Source organism: Triturus cristatus, chromosome 12, assembly GCF_964204655.1.
Source record: "Triturus cristatus chromosome 12, aTriCri1.1, whole genome shotgun sequence".
Taxonomy (NCBI): Eukaryota; Metazoa; Chordata; class Amphibia; order Caudata; family Salamandridae; genus Triturus; species Triturus cristatus.
Window position 1 is genome coordinate 41323812 of NC_140595.1, and position 11984 is coordinate 41335795.

An 11984-nucleotide genomic window follows, 5' to 3' on the forward strand; every position below is an offset into this window, starting at 1 on the left:
AGTTCAAGGCCCATTATGAGAAGGCGAGCCTACTCCGAGCAGCGAGAATTCCACTTCCGGGCCTGCTCCCTGCCCACCATCAGGTACCCAGAGAGGCCTCCGGGAGATGAGACCCCACTGGCTCCATCACCCGAATACCACTTGGCCAATCACGGCCCCCGCTCTCACCCAGGAGCCAATCCATGACACCTGGATTGTTCCCCTGGCTGGATCTCATCGAGCGCTCACCTGCCTCCTTCTCGCTAAGATCTCAGGGGGGCCTTGGATTGGCCATGAGATTGTAACGTGACCGCAAAGGCGCGGCTTCTAATTATCGGAGGACCTCTGATTGGTCCAAAGGTGACCACGTGACCAAATGCCTCACCTGTACTATTTATTTAAAAATGGGCAGAGGGGCCTCGTTTGTCCTATTTTCTTTCTGGTAGGTTGATGTGTGTAGTGAATGTTGTTTCGTTTTTCTTTATAAGTTCTGTTTTCCTTCTGTGTTGTGTCCGCTTCTGTAGTTCAAGTTTTTAGCAGTATATTGAGTCCTGTTACTTACTGGTCGTTTCCGGGTCATTTTGGTGTCCGTAATTTGTTTGTTTTGTAGTTTAGGTTTTTGATGCTCATTACCTATGGATGCAGAGCCTGCATGGAGGCTGAAGATGGAACGGTTTTTCGGAGGTGAGTGGACGAGTGTTGGTGGCGTACTTGTTTTATGTACTTTATGGCTTCATTTATTTTGCAGTTCTTTATTCTGTAAATTTAAACAATGTGCCTTGAAGATGCTTTTTGGCCAGGTAATGTTTGCTTTTTGAGAAGCTGTCAAAACTCATTTTGAACTTTTAAAACTACCACGATTTTATTACGATCTTATTTCGTTAGTAATTCATGTAATTGTTATTTGTTTTAAACAAAACGTTTATTTTTTTTAATGCATTTCAACCTTTGCTGTTTGGAGGTGGTTTCTATATTTAATTTTTTGTATTGTGGTGTCTTATAAACTATGTATGTTTTCTCCATTGTTAATTGCTTTTTCCCAACAAACTGTATTTTTATTTGGTGTAGTTAGGGTCTAATTATTTTTTTGTTTACTTCTCAACATTGTAAAGTGTGTATTTTAGTAGACTAAAATTTAATGGAATTTCTTATTTATGGTTGCAGAGCAGCTGTGAGTCTCGCAAGGAGAAGCGTGTAACTCGGGGGTTATCTGAAACGCACGCGATAGAAACTGAAAGGTTACTTTGTTTGCGTTTGTGATGTTTGCTGTTGAAATCGGTGTAGCGGGAGGCAATGTCAAATAGGGTAGCATTTGGGCTTTAAGATTGGTTTTTTTTTTAGGCGGGCCCTTTACCCTTTAAATTGAAGTCAGTTTCATGATTATATTGTGCAGTAATGTTGTGTTTTTTTTTGTCCCCAGGTGACTCTTGAAGCCCATGAGTCTGGCTCCACGGTAAGGCAGCCATGTTAGTCTCTTAAGCTGCATCTTCAATGAGGGGTGCCTTCTGCAAGGTTATTTATCAAGGGGCACGGAATTACTGACAGCACCGGGAGTTCAGTTAAAGGACGTGTTATTTCGGGGGGGAGTAACTGTTTTTAATTTGGGAAGATAGTTTCCCCAGAGCTTAGTTTTCTTCAGCTGTTGGTGTTCGCTCTGTTTCCTGGGTAGGCAGCTTAAAGAAAAGTGCGTTTTACTTTAGTTCGGTTGTTTTAGGGGGTGTTTGTAAGAAACATTTCCCATTTCGGGGTTCTGTTCCTGCTTTGAACCAGTACAAGGGACCACAGTTGGTAGGTTTTGTGTGGGGGCACATTTCTCTGAGAGGGTGGTCTTGGGTTTCAGTGGGAGTGAGGTCTGGAGGTTCAATCTTTTTCCTTTAAAGATGGAGCGCATTGCAATATCTATTTTTGATTTCTTGCAGGTTTGAAGCTGGTCCTCTGTTTCCTGTGACTTCATCATGCCAGTGAGTACACTCCACCCTTGCGAGCGGTGCATGTGTAGCAGGTGGTATTTTGCCCGCTAGCCTATATCATCTGCTGGAAGGCCGTCTTCAGTGTGGTGGGTGCAGCTGTGGCTTTGACCATCTGGTGGGCCAGTCGAATGTTTTCAGACTCAACCAGAAGTTACATTCCTGTCTGGCTCTGCTTGTTCACTTTTCCCCTCACCAATTGAGGGGTCTGCTTTGAAGGGCTGTTTTGGCTTGAGTTTGCTTTAACTTTTTCTTCTCTATTTTAGGTTGTTGCAGAGGTGCAGTGTAACATGTTGGTACACCGTGGTATAGTATACCTTTTTGAAGTTCCAAGCCTTTCAGTTTCTTGGGCTGCCAGTCCTTTGATGGGAGTCCTGGTCACGGAGTACTTGGCTGGTTCTCTAGTTTCTCTTGTCTGCGGACATTACCCTACGAGTGATCTCTTAGCAGCGGCTGATGACTCAGCAGCTCCTTCCTCTTTTGAGATTAGGTTCTGCTGGTTTTCTTGTGGGTTGTGTGGACTATCCACAAAACGAGTGTGCCCAGAACTTTCATTTCTCCAAATGAAGTGACTCGGTGAAACCAGGCGATGGTCACGGAGGTACTTTTTCTCCAGTCCTGTGATCTGAATTCTCCCGGTTTAAGCCCACATTGTTGAATTGCTCTATCTGGGGTTGTCCTTGCAGAGCATTTTTCAGGAAAGAATGAGAAACTTACTGAAACAGTGTAGTCCTGAGTAATCTGGCAACACTGGTACTGAGGCATGTGGTCAAAGCTCATTGACACTCAAGAAGGCTGCTTCTGTAAGACTTCAAGGTGGCTCTTTGTAACCAGAATCCACTAACACTGATCGGGCACACCCATGCAAAGTTGCTCTACTAGAGCAACTGTGTTCACTGCAGAAAAACCAAACTGCCTTTTTATGAGTGCACTTATCACAGTACAAACTACCAGCCATGTGAGCCAGCCCGCCTCAAACACTTCTCTCTCTCTGCCCCTATGGTTCTCGCAGTTCATAGTGTGGGTTCTACCTTCTCTCAATTCTCAAGCTGCTGTATGGCCTAAATCCTCACTTTATAGCTCAATTAGGTTTTGAAGGTTGGTGACGGGCAGTGCCACGGGGTGAGTGGGTGGCAGCTATTGACTTGTCTGCTTAGTTTTTTAGGTTGAGCCTAGAGCAGCCATGCGCTGTGCTCTGGCGAGACTTTTAGTAAGGGCTTCAGAAAATGCTACCACTGTGGCCTAGAGTTTGCGTGCATGTGCGCGGGCACGAGTTTACGAGCAGAGGTGCCAAATGGCTTTCCTCTCTCGTCATGGGTCACAGGCCCTGGCTGTTCTCTCCTCCCTCTGCATTCTATTCTCCTGATCTCCAAAGTTGAAAACAACCCAGCGCAGACCTTCTTTAGCCTACTCTTCCCCTCTTGACCCCCTCCCTTTGGACAGGGAGGAGGGAAACTGCTCCTGTTTGGAAGCCTCACCGCTATTCGTGCCATGGAAGTTTGTCAATGGGGCATGAACAAGTGTGTTTTATTTCTTGAAAATAAGTGTCCCTGTCTCCCTTTCTGCTCTGGGCTGCTTGCTTCTCTGGCCCCCAGCTCTAGGCTTCAAGGTCAGTCTGCCAGCAGCTTCGCTCTGCAGCTCTGCTCTCCTTCCCACCCCCCCCCCCTCCCTTTTCAGAGGGGGGGGAGGCTGGGTCCATTGCAAGCTTCTCAACCAGCAGCTTTAGGTATGTCATAGAAGTGGCCACTTTATCCTTAATACGTAGTGCTTACCTCCTCTGCCCCCTGCTTTGTCCTAACCCTTATCAGGTTCACAGCCTGCTGTTATGCAGCACAATATCCTTGGTGCAACAACATCAACTGTTGCATGGCTAAACACTTATAAGGTCCAAAAAGTGAGAATTATTGGCTATGGCAATGCTTGTTTTTCTTTTGAGGGTGGAGGGAGAAGGAATGCTACTGCCCATATTACACTTTTTAGGCCATACTCTTTTGTTCATGGCCAGGTCCTGTTGTAACGGTTGCCCCTATAATCTCAGATTGGCCTTTCAGCTGATTTTAAGGCTGAAGGTGAACCTGTGCTTTTCTCTGTGAAAGCCATGGCCAGTTGTGGAATCGAACACTCCAGCCATAGCCTTCCATAGCCGCTCTCGTAATAAACAATGTGCCGGCGTCTTTCGGAGGTAAGCAGCTTACACAAATGTTCTTAGTTGTCAACGTTTTGTATTGTGGTGGTGTTGCCTCATTTACTTCCACTTCCTACTGGTCTAGCCATGGTATGTTACCCTGTCCTGCCACTCATGTTGTGGCTGCACAGCATCTTGATGGTGCTGGAGATAGCTTGTCTTGTTCCTTTTGGACATTTTTTCTGACCCAACTTGACCCTCCTCCCTGCCCAGTTGAGGTCTTTTCTTCGCCATTTTTGAGTACGTACATTTTTTGTGTGGCTGTTTCTTTATTTTTGGTGGCACCCTATAGTCATCCAGTCTGGTTGTAGTGTTCTAACTACAACTAACTTGCACAAGGGTCATTGAGGGCCCTGAAGGCTGTGTTTAGCCTTTTATTTGTTAATATATCTTCAGCTGTGCCCTTGGGTGTAGGTCTGAACTTCATGACTGGTGGAAGCTGACCTAACCAGGGAAAAGGTACAATTGTCACACTGAAGTATGGGTCCTCGTGGCTTATCCCATGAGCACTGACCTCTGGAACAGCTGCATTATCGCCTATAATCACCTTGCAAAACAAAGGCCAGAATGTTTCATTTGACCATAAAAGGAATCTGAATAAGACTAGGATTGTGGACAGGTGCACAATGTACCTGTTCTAATCCATACATTCTCAGGGGTGTAGCTTGGCCAGTAAGATTTGGGGGTGGCTTCAGATTTTCCAACACTTATGCTGACGTACAAGGTTAAATACAAGCACCGGGTGCATAAGAGGGAGAGTAATTCAGATTGGTTTGTGGAAGTAAGTGAGAACCTTGTTTTGTAAACTTCAAAAATCTTTAAGTCTTTCAAAACCCACTCGTCCAATTTTGGTCTTTAAATTCCTAGTGAAATGACAGGCCCAAAATTTGGGGCCCTTGTACTTCTACAACCGTTCTTATGAAATGCAGCCCTGCCTTTCAGAAGCCAGTTGGCAAGCCAGGGATTGCACTATTCGAAGGGCGATATATTATTTGGGTTCTCATTTCACCCTTGAGAGGATGAGGCTAGAGTTGTGGATGGGGATGCTAAAGCCAGGGATGTTTGGATATTAACTCTAATCTGGTCCTCTTGGGCCTTTTTGTATCTTTCGACACGGACCCATGCGGGTCTGCTGGAGCTTCTAGCATGATTGGTGTCACTGGATCAGCCCTTTATCTTCTCTCCTCATTTTGAAACAGTGGGGAACAGTCTGTGGCTCTTGCAGAGTACATCTCCATCTTTCCTTGCCTTGTGGTGTCCCATAGGGGTCATCGCTGAGTAATGCTTTTTAACATGTATGTGGCCCCTGTAGTTATGTAGGTTCATTCTCCTGGCTTTGCCACAGTGTTTTATGCCGACACCACTCAAATTGTAGTGTCGATCTCCAGCAATGTTGACTAGGTCCAAGACTATTTTAGGAGATGAACGTGTGCAATTGGAAGCTGGATGAGTGGCAGTTGCCTCAAGTTGAACTAGGAAAAGTTCTATTTGGGAAGGACACCTCCTTATTGAATCGATCTTGGTGGCTGTGGACTCTGGGTCCTCCCCATATGCCAGTGCCCCAGGTTAGGAACTTGAGAGTAGTGTTTGGGTCTGAATTATCATTTATTAATTCGACTAGCAAATTGACCGTGTCCTATTTCTTCTTGCTGAGAACTTTGAGGAAGGCTTTACCTTTTTATTCCTTCTGATTAGCAGAAATTAGTTGCCATTGCATTAGTGTTATCCAGATTGAATTACTGCAATGCCCTTAATTTGGAAATAAAACAATGCTTTCTAAACCAGCTTCAGACTCTGCAGCACGCAGCTTGTCACCTTATTAAGAAAATACAGAAGCTCAAATTTGTTTCAGGCGTCTTATCGGAGCTTCACTGGCTACCAGTTGAAAAAGTAGCCTTTAAGGCGATTTGGTGCATACAGCACTTTATGGCTCCGTATCAAAGTACCTGAAAGAAATTTGTATGGTACACTCCTAATAGACTGCTGTAATCTGCAACTTCCAAAACTGTCATTGTTCCAAAAATCAAGATAGTCTTTTGGGGTGGCAGAAGCATTGTTCACTCCACTGGTCAACTTTGGAATCGACTGTCTAAGCACCTTAAAACTGAATCCATTCTGACCAGTGTTAAATATGGAGGTCTCTAGTTGGCAGAGGTAGGTACTTTTGTCCGAGTAGGGACCCTTGCTTCTAGTCAGGATAAGACTGGGGGTGGATGGGATGCACACTTTAGATAAAACCTGCTCACCCCCTGGGTAGCCTGTCATGAGCAGACTGGCTTATCCCAAAGGCAATGTGTAAAGTATGTGTTCTCTAAACACAGTAAGAACAGTGACACCACAAATGGACACCACACCAGTTTAGAAAAATAAATCTTTAAACTCAAGACCAAAACGCCAAAATTCCAACACAAGTAAGCTATGACTTTAGAACAGTTATTGCAAAAATGAAGCTCGTAGAAAACAAGTGGCTCCACCTAGGGCTATTATGACGTGAAAGCAATAAATCCAAAGTACGATGCTGACGCCAAGTGTGCGAAATCGGGCATGGAGCCCCAAACAAACAGTACCTTTGAATAACTAAGCCTGACTATGCACGGCATCATGGGGGTGAATCGTCTGTGCCGAGGTCCGCTCCCTGGCTACCATGGGGGGGGGGGGGCAGGCAGGCGAGGCGGCATGTCCATGAGGAGGCGAAGTGTCAAATCCAGGACAGGGGAAGTAGTTTGTGCTGGCGGTGAGGCATCTGTTCTGGTGAAGTTTGTGAGTTCGTGGAGTCACACTCTGTGTTTATCGGTGCTGTTATAACGATGCAGGTGATGGTGTCTGTGAGCATTTGCATCAGGAATGCCGATAAATGCTGGCGTCGGCTGCGGTCCGTGCGGTGTCATGTACTTAAAGAGCAGTGCCCCTGGCCTCGGTGCAGGTTGAGGCGTCAGTGGCATCGCTGACTGCATTGGAGACAGGTTTTCTTGCTTGTTTCAAGTTACTTCCAGCTGCCAACAGCAGGAGCAACCTCCAGGTTCCCAAAACTGGAACCAGCACCTTCTGGAAGGTCAAAACTCTCAGGAATGGAGTTCAGGAGAGCTGGGGTGATGTATTTGTGTCCCTGAGACTTCAGAATAGGAGGACAGCACACACGGGCCATGTGAATTCTTCAAGGTGATTCACAGCAAAGTTCTAGTCTTTGTCCTCTCCTTGGCAGAAGCAGCAACTGCAGAACAACTCCACACAGTAAAGGGGCACTCCTCCTAACCGCTCTTCTACTTGGCAAATGTTCCTCTTGAGTCCAGAAGTGATCTAAAGTTCTGGGGTTTAAGGTGGTCAACGTCGACCCCCCCCCCCCCCCCCCCCCCCATTTTTTCTTTACTATGTGCATGGGTCTCTGAGCCGAGTCCAAACAAGTTCTGTCCTTGCTGTGCAGTATGACCACAGCGGGTGGAGACAACATTGTGCAAGGGAGACTCCTCCCACTACTCTGAATGCAGCCAATGTCTACTCAGCTCAGTCATCCAGGAAGGGCCAGGCACACCTCAAAACCCCACCCCGTGGATGTCTACAGTGACTGCACATCCCCAGCCCCTGTCACTCCAAAACCAGACAGTCCATCCACAAACGGGCAGAGGCACACAGAATAGTAAAACATAAACGCGTACTTTCTGAAGGTGGCTTTTTCAAACCCACAATTTAAAAAATATCTTTACTAAGATGTGTTAAATTCCAAGTTCATAGAGCCAAAACGTTATTTCTCTCTTTTCCCAATTTAGAAGTTATTCTTGTAAGATGTAAAAAAGTATCTCTAGGACATGTGACACACACCAGTACACGTCCTACCTTTTACATATGCTGCATCCTGCCCATGGGGGAACCTTGGTCCTACCATAGGGGTGCCTTACATGTAAGAAAAGGGAAGGTTTGGGCCTGGCAAGTGGGTGCGCTTGCTAGGTTGACATGCCTGTTTAAAACTACATGCAGACACTGCAGTGGCAGGTCTGATACATTCACAGGGCTACTCCTATGGGTGGCACAATTGGTGCTGCAGGCCCGCTAGTAGCATTTGATTTACATGCCCTGGCGCACTCAATGCACTTTACTAGGACTGATCAGTAAATCAAATATGCCAATCGGGATAACCAATCATGATCACAATTTACACAGAGCATATGCACTTCAGCACTGATTAGCAGTGGTAAAGTGCCCAGTGTCCTATAGCCAGCAATAACCGGTCAGGAAGAAATAGGAGAAAGTTGGTTAATGTTGGCGCCAAGATGCCCAAGGGCATCTGTGTATAAATTATAAATCAAATGTGGTGGTTATGTCCACATTGGTTGGAAAAGGCAGTTGCCTGGGCTCCTGGAGTATGACCATATATGGAGCTTAGACCCGTCATATGAACTGCTTATATTTGCAGTGGTTATTAATGTTTGCAGTCTTGTTGCAACATGATGACTGCAGTACTTGCACATGCCAATTAGGGTGCATGGTCCCACATTTGAGCTGCTAGCTTCCCATGGGGGATGGCGAGTGGAGGTCTATTCTGCGTTTTCTTTACTCAAATAATTTGGTTGTTGAGTACCACTAAGATGGGTAGCTGTGATATCCACTGAGTACCAACAGAATTTTCCCTCTTTGTTACAGCAATTATCCAGCCTCTTGTCTGTCTCCTGTCCTTTGTATCCTCACTTTCTCATTTCTTACTTTTCTTTCAATTATGTGATGACTAAATTAAAAATAAGGCTTTTTTTTTTAAAGCCTGACCTCAGCACTGCAGCCGGGGCCCCATGTGGGCCCCCGTTTTGTTTTGGGGTGTCCCACTGGGTGAACCGGCTGCAGTGCTGACGTCAACTGAGAGGTGGCAGGGATCGGGCCCGGTCTGTCACCTCTCTCGAGATAGCCTGAATTCTGGCACCCAAGGGCCGTACAGAACGCCTCTATTCAGGCATCTCGCAGTGAAATCTACTCCAGTCACTGGAGGAGAACCCCTTATGGCCGAGCAAGAGCTTCTACCTTTGATTCTGGAAGGCTTTATTGCTGGTACAGTATGCCCAAATATTTTAAGTCACTCTTCCCACCTGAAGATCTTGGATTCTCCACTTGAGCTTTGTACTAATGTGTCCTTGCTATCTATTACAGATTTCTCACCGCTTTATAAGCAGCCTTCTGCGTCTCGTGCTGCACCAATTCCTGAAGCACAGATGGTGGTGAAGTTGCCTACAAGTCTGCTTAGAACCTATCCAATTCAAGCTGCAGTATTACGGGTAAGTCATTTGGTTTTCACGATGTACGTCAACTAATGGGAATACTATCATGAGGTGTACCTAAAAGGGTGTTTGAGATATAGGGGAAAACGATGAACATTGCGGAATACCAATAGAATTGTTTTTCAGGATTAAAATTGTATCTACAACTCCATTATCCATTTGGTAAAAGTATTCTGTGGGTTTCTATGAAATAGCGTGAGTGGTTTACCCTGCAAAGTTTACTTCAATGTAAGGGTAAAATCCGTGCTTCTTGTCCTTCTTTAGGCCTGAAGTGGAGTTGGGGGGGGGGGGGGGGAAATGATGTGGGGGAGGTGTGTATTGGAGGCTGCATTAAGGATTAATGTCATTGTGTCAAATTAAAATGCTGAATCTAACATGTACATTGCTACTAATGGTGCTTGCTGCTTCACCCCCAGCTAATGTACTTGAGGGGATAGCTGCTGAGGTCTGTTTGCATCACAATTTAAACACAAACCTCTTTGGGTGCTGAGTGCCATTAACACCCACCTGGAAATATCATTTAAATTGTGTAATTCTTTACATAGTAACTGGCCAGCCTTTATCCGGCCTCTTACCAGTCTAGTCTTGGCTGTAGTACTCATGTCAACTGAGCAGTGGAAGGGATTGGTTCGATCGATCGCTCCCCTTGAGTCCTGGCATCGGAGCGCACCCCTGAGTGCCTTTCAAGAGACCGCCCAGTGAAATGTACTCCATCGACCCTGAAGTGCCACCCTTGGCGTGGGGTATAAGCTGGAGCCGTCCAGACTAAAGGGTCTTGACTCTTGCTACATTAGTTTGATAAATCGATCACCCTCTTGACTTGGTATAAAACTTGGTGGGTTTTTTGCCAATTATCATTGTAATCTGTTCAGAGTACATGGTGGTTTCAGATTCTAGTGCTTTGCTGTTTTCTGCAGCCTTCTGAAGCGGACCTGGGGTTGCTCAGTTGTCCACTCTGCTGTGAAGTCTGTATTTGCATCCGACTTTGCCTGCACGATGATGAAAGGTAAGTCATGGGTTCATGAAGTGTCACATGCATGATGCAAAAGTATGTAACGCTGATTATATTTGTTATAGAAATTGGATCACTCCCTTCTCTGAGGTGGTGGTGGAATGACATGAGAGGCGATATTGCTCAGGAGACTTGGAGAATAGAAAGTGCATCTGAGAACTAACTGATGTGCTGCGCCACATCTGACCAGAAGGTCCTAGTGTTCTGCAATAGGGTGTGGAAGGTAAATCTCAAAGGGTTTAATGGTCCAGACTATGAATCCCTTCAAGACAGAAGGCTCTCCTTGTGAGAACTTACCCAGGAGTGATGTGGATCCTTGACCGTCTGCACAAATCTGTCACTTGCTTTGTTTCACTTGGCTAAAGCTTTAACTGGGCTGCAGTAACATGAGGAAACTAGTAATATGTAAAGATCAAAAGGTGCTTAGAAAGCATCTTACACTGTCTTGTTAGAGGAAAGGGGAACATTAAACATGGTCCCATACATGGAAATCTGTTTAATAGCAGAGGACTTCCATGGGTCTTTTTGTCTGCATGTAGGTTTGTAGGCTTCATAAGAATGAAGCAGATTTCAGATGTTACCTCTGCACTAAAAGGGAGGCCCAGAAACTAGTTTCAAGGAGTGAAGTTTACAAGGGGGGTGTATGTATACAAGTGTTCTAGAAACATCATTTTAAAACCAGCTTATGTGGCAGTGACCTGTGCATACTCTATTTTTCTGCTTCCCTTTAATAATCTGGTGTGCTTGGGAGGGCCTTCTCTCCTCTGTGTGGAGGGATGAGTCTTATAGGTTTGGTTTACAGCAGAGCAGGCGGAGTACATTTGTAAAGAATCTGTTAGTCTTAGTTGATATCGGATGCTTCAACATCTCTGGTGACCATAGCTGTCCTCACTAATGTTCTTCCTCTTGTTTTCTTGTAGGGGACTCTCCTCCCACAGGAAGCCTCTTCGAAGAAATCTTTGGTGACCAGACCTGGTCTCATTTCACAGCTTCACATTATTGTAAAATAAAGTGTTTAAACTGAATGATTGTGTTTGTGCTAATTTGGAGAACAGGATAGCGATCAAGGTTTTCTCAGAGGGGCTCTCCTGTGGGCTGGTTGTTTGCAAATAGTTTCAGACCCATCATTAGATGGAATAAAGCACTTAAGAGGGGTAGTGACCAAATATTATAAATTGCTTCTCCCAATACAAACTAATAGAATGGCGTTTAATGGGTGAAGGGTGAGGCAGTGAGTGCTCGTGAGCTGTGGAAGTCTGCAAATTGCATTACGTGTACAGTGCCCTGGTGTTCTCCTCTGAATTGTTCCTTGTTCACTAGCTGCACCTGCCATAGCAAGACTGCATCCCAAGCAGCACTTGGGAACCTTACTGCTAGGAAGTGGATTTTTTTGTAGGGTTTGTATGCCACCCTTCCTGTGACAATGGGTAGAATGAGGGCTCTGGAGCTTAGTCCCCCCCCCCCCTCTACTCCATTGAACCCATCTTTCTCAACTATCCTGGCCTCAGTTCCTTCCAACACCTGGCCAGGCAGTATTTCACAAGGCATGTTCGAGGTCTGACCCTAGACCTTTCTTGTTTTTA

General features: G+C 45.6%; 1 protein-coding gene across 7 annotated transcripts; it reads left to right on the top strand.

Annotated features, from left to right (window-relative positions):
* Positions 1-345: 345 nt before the first annotated feature.
* LOC146772361 (uncharacterized) lies at positions 346-11426 on the top strand. Of its 7 annotated transcripts, none has more exons than XR_014972073.1 (9): positions 346-421; positions 590-663; positions 1400-1432; positions 1899-1940; positions 2213-2238; positions 9262-9386; positions 10280-10395; positions 10467-10624; positions 11322-11426. XR_014972073.1 is itself a non-coding variant. In XM_085637938.1 (8 exons), the coding sequence occupies exons 3-8, from the start codon at positions 1416-1418 to the stop codon at positions 11365-11367; spliced, it is 372 nt and encodes a 123-aa protein (XP_085494064.1). In that variant the 5' UTR covers positions 346-421; positions 590-663; positions 1400-1415; the 3' UTR covers positions 11368-11426. The 7 variants fall into 7 exon arrangements, 4 of the variants coding, with proteins under 4 accessions (XP_085494064.1, XP_085494065.1, XP_085494066.1 ...); XR_014972074.1 differs by having other exon boundaries at positions 10307-10395; XM_085637938.1 differs by lacking the exon at positions 10467-10624.
* Positions 11427-11984: the final 558 nt, after the last annotated feature.

What these genes read in the sequence shown, in the direction of transcription:
- LOC146772361 (XM_085637938.1), top strand. An exon ending in TTCAAGCTGCAGTATTACGG is followed by an intron (nt 9,387 to 10,279) that starts GTAAGTCATTTG and finishes TGGTGGTTTCAG; the next exon opens with ATTCTAGTGCTTTGCTGTTT. An exon ending in TGCCTGCACGATGATGAAAG is followed by an intron (nt 10,396 to 11,321) that starts GTAAGTCATGGG and finishes GTTTTCTTGTAG; the next exon opens with GGGACTCTCCTCCCACAGGA.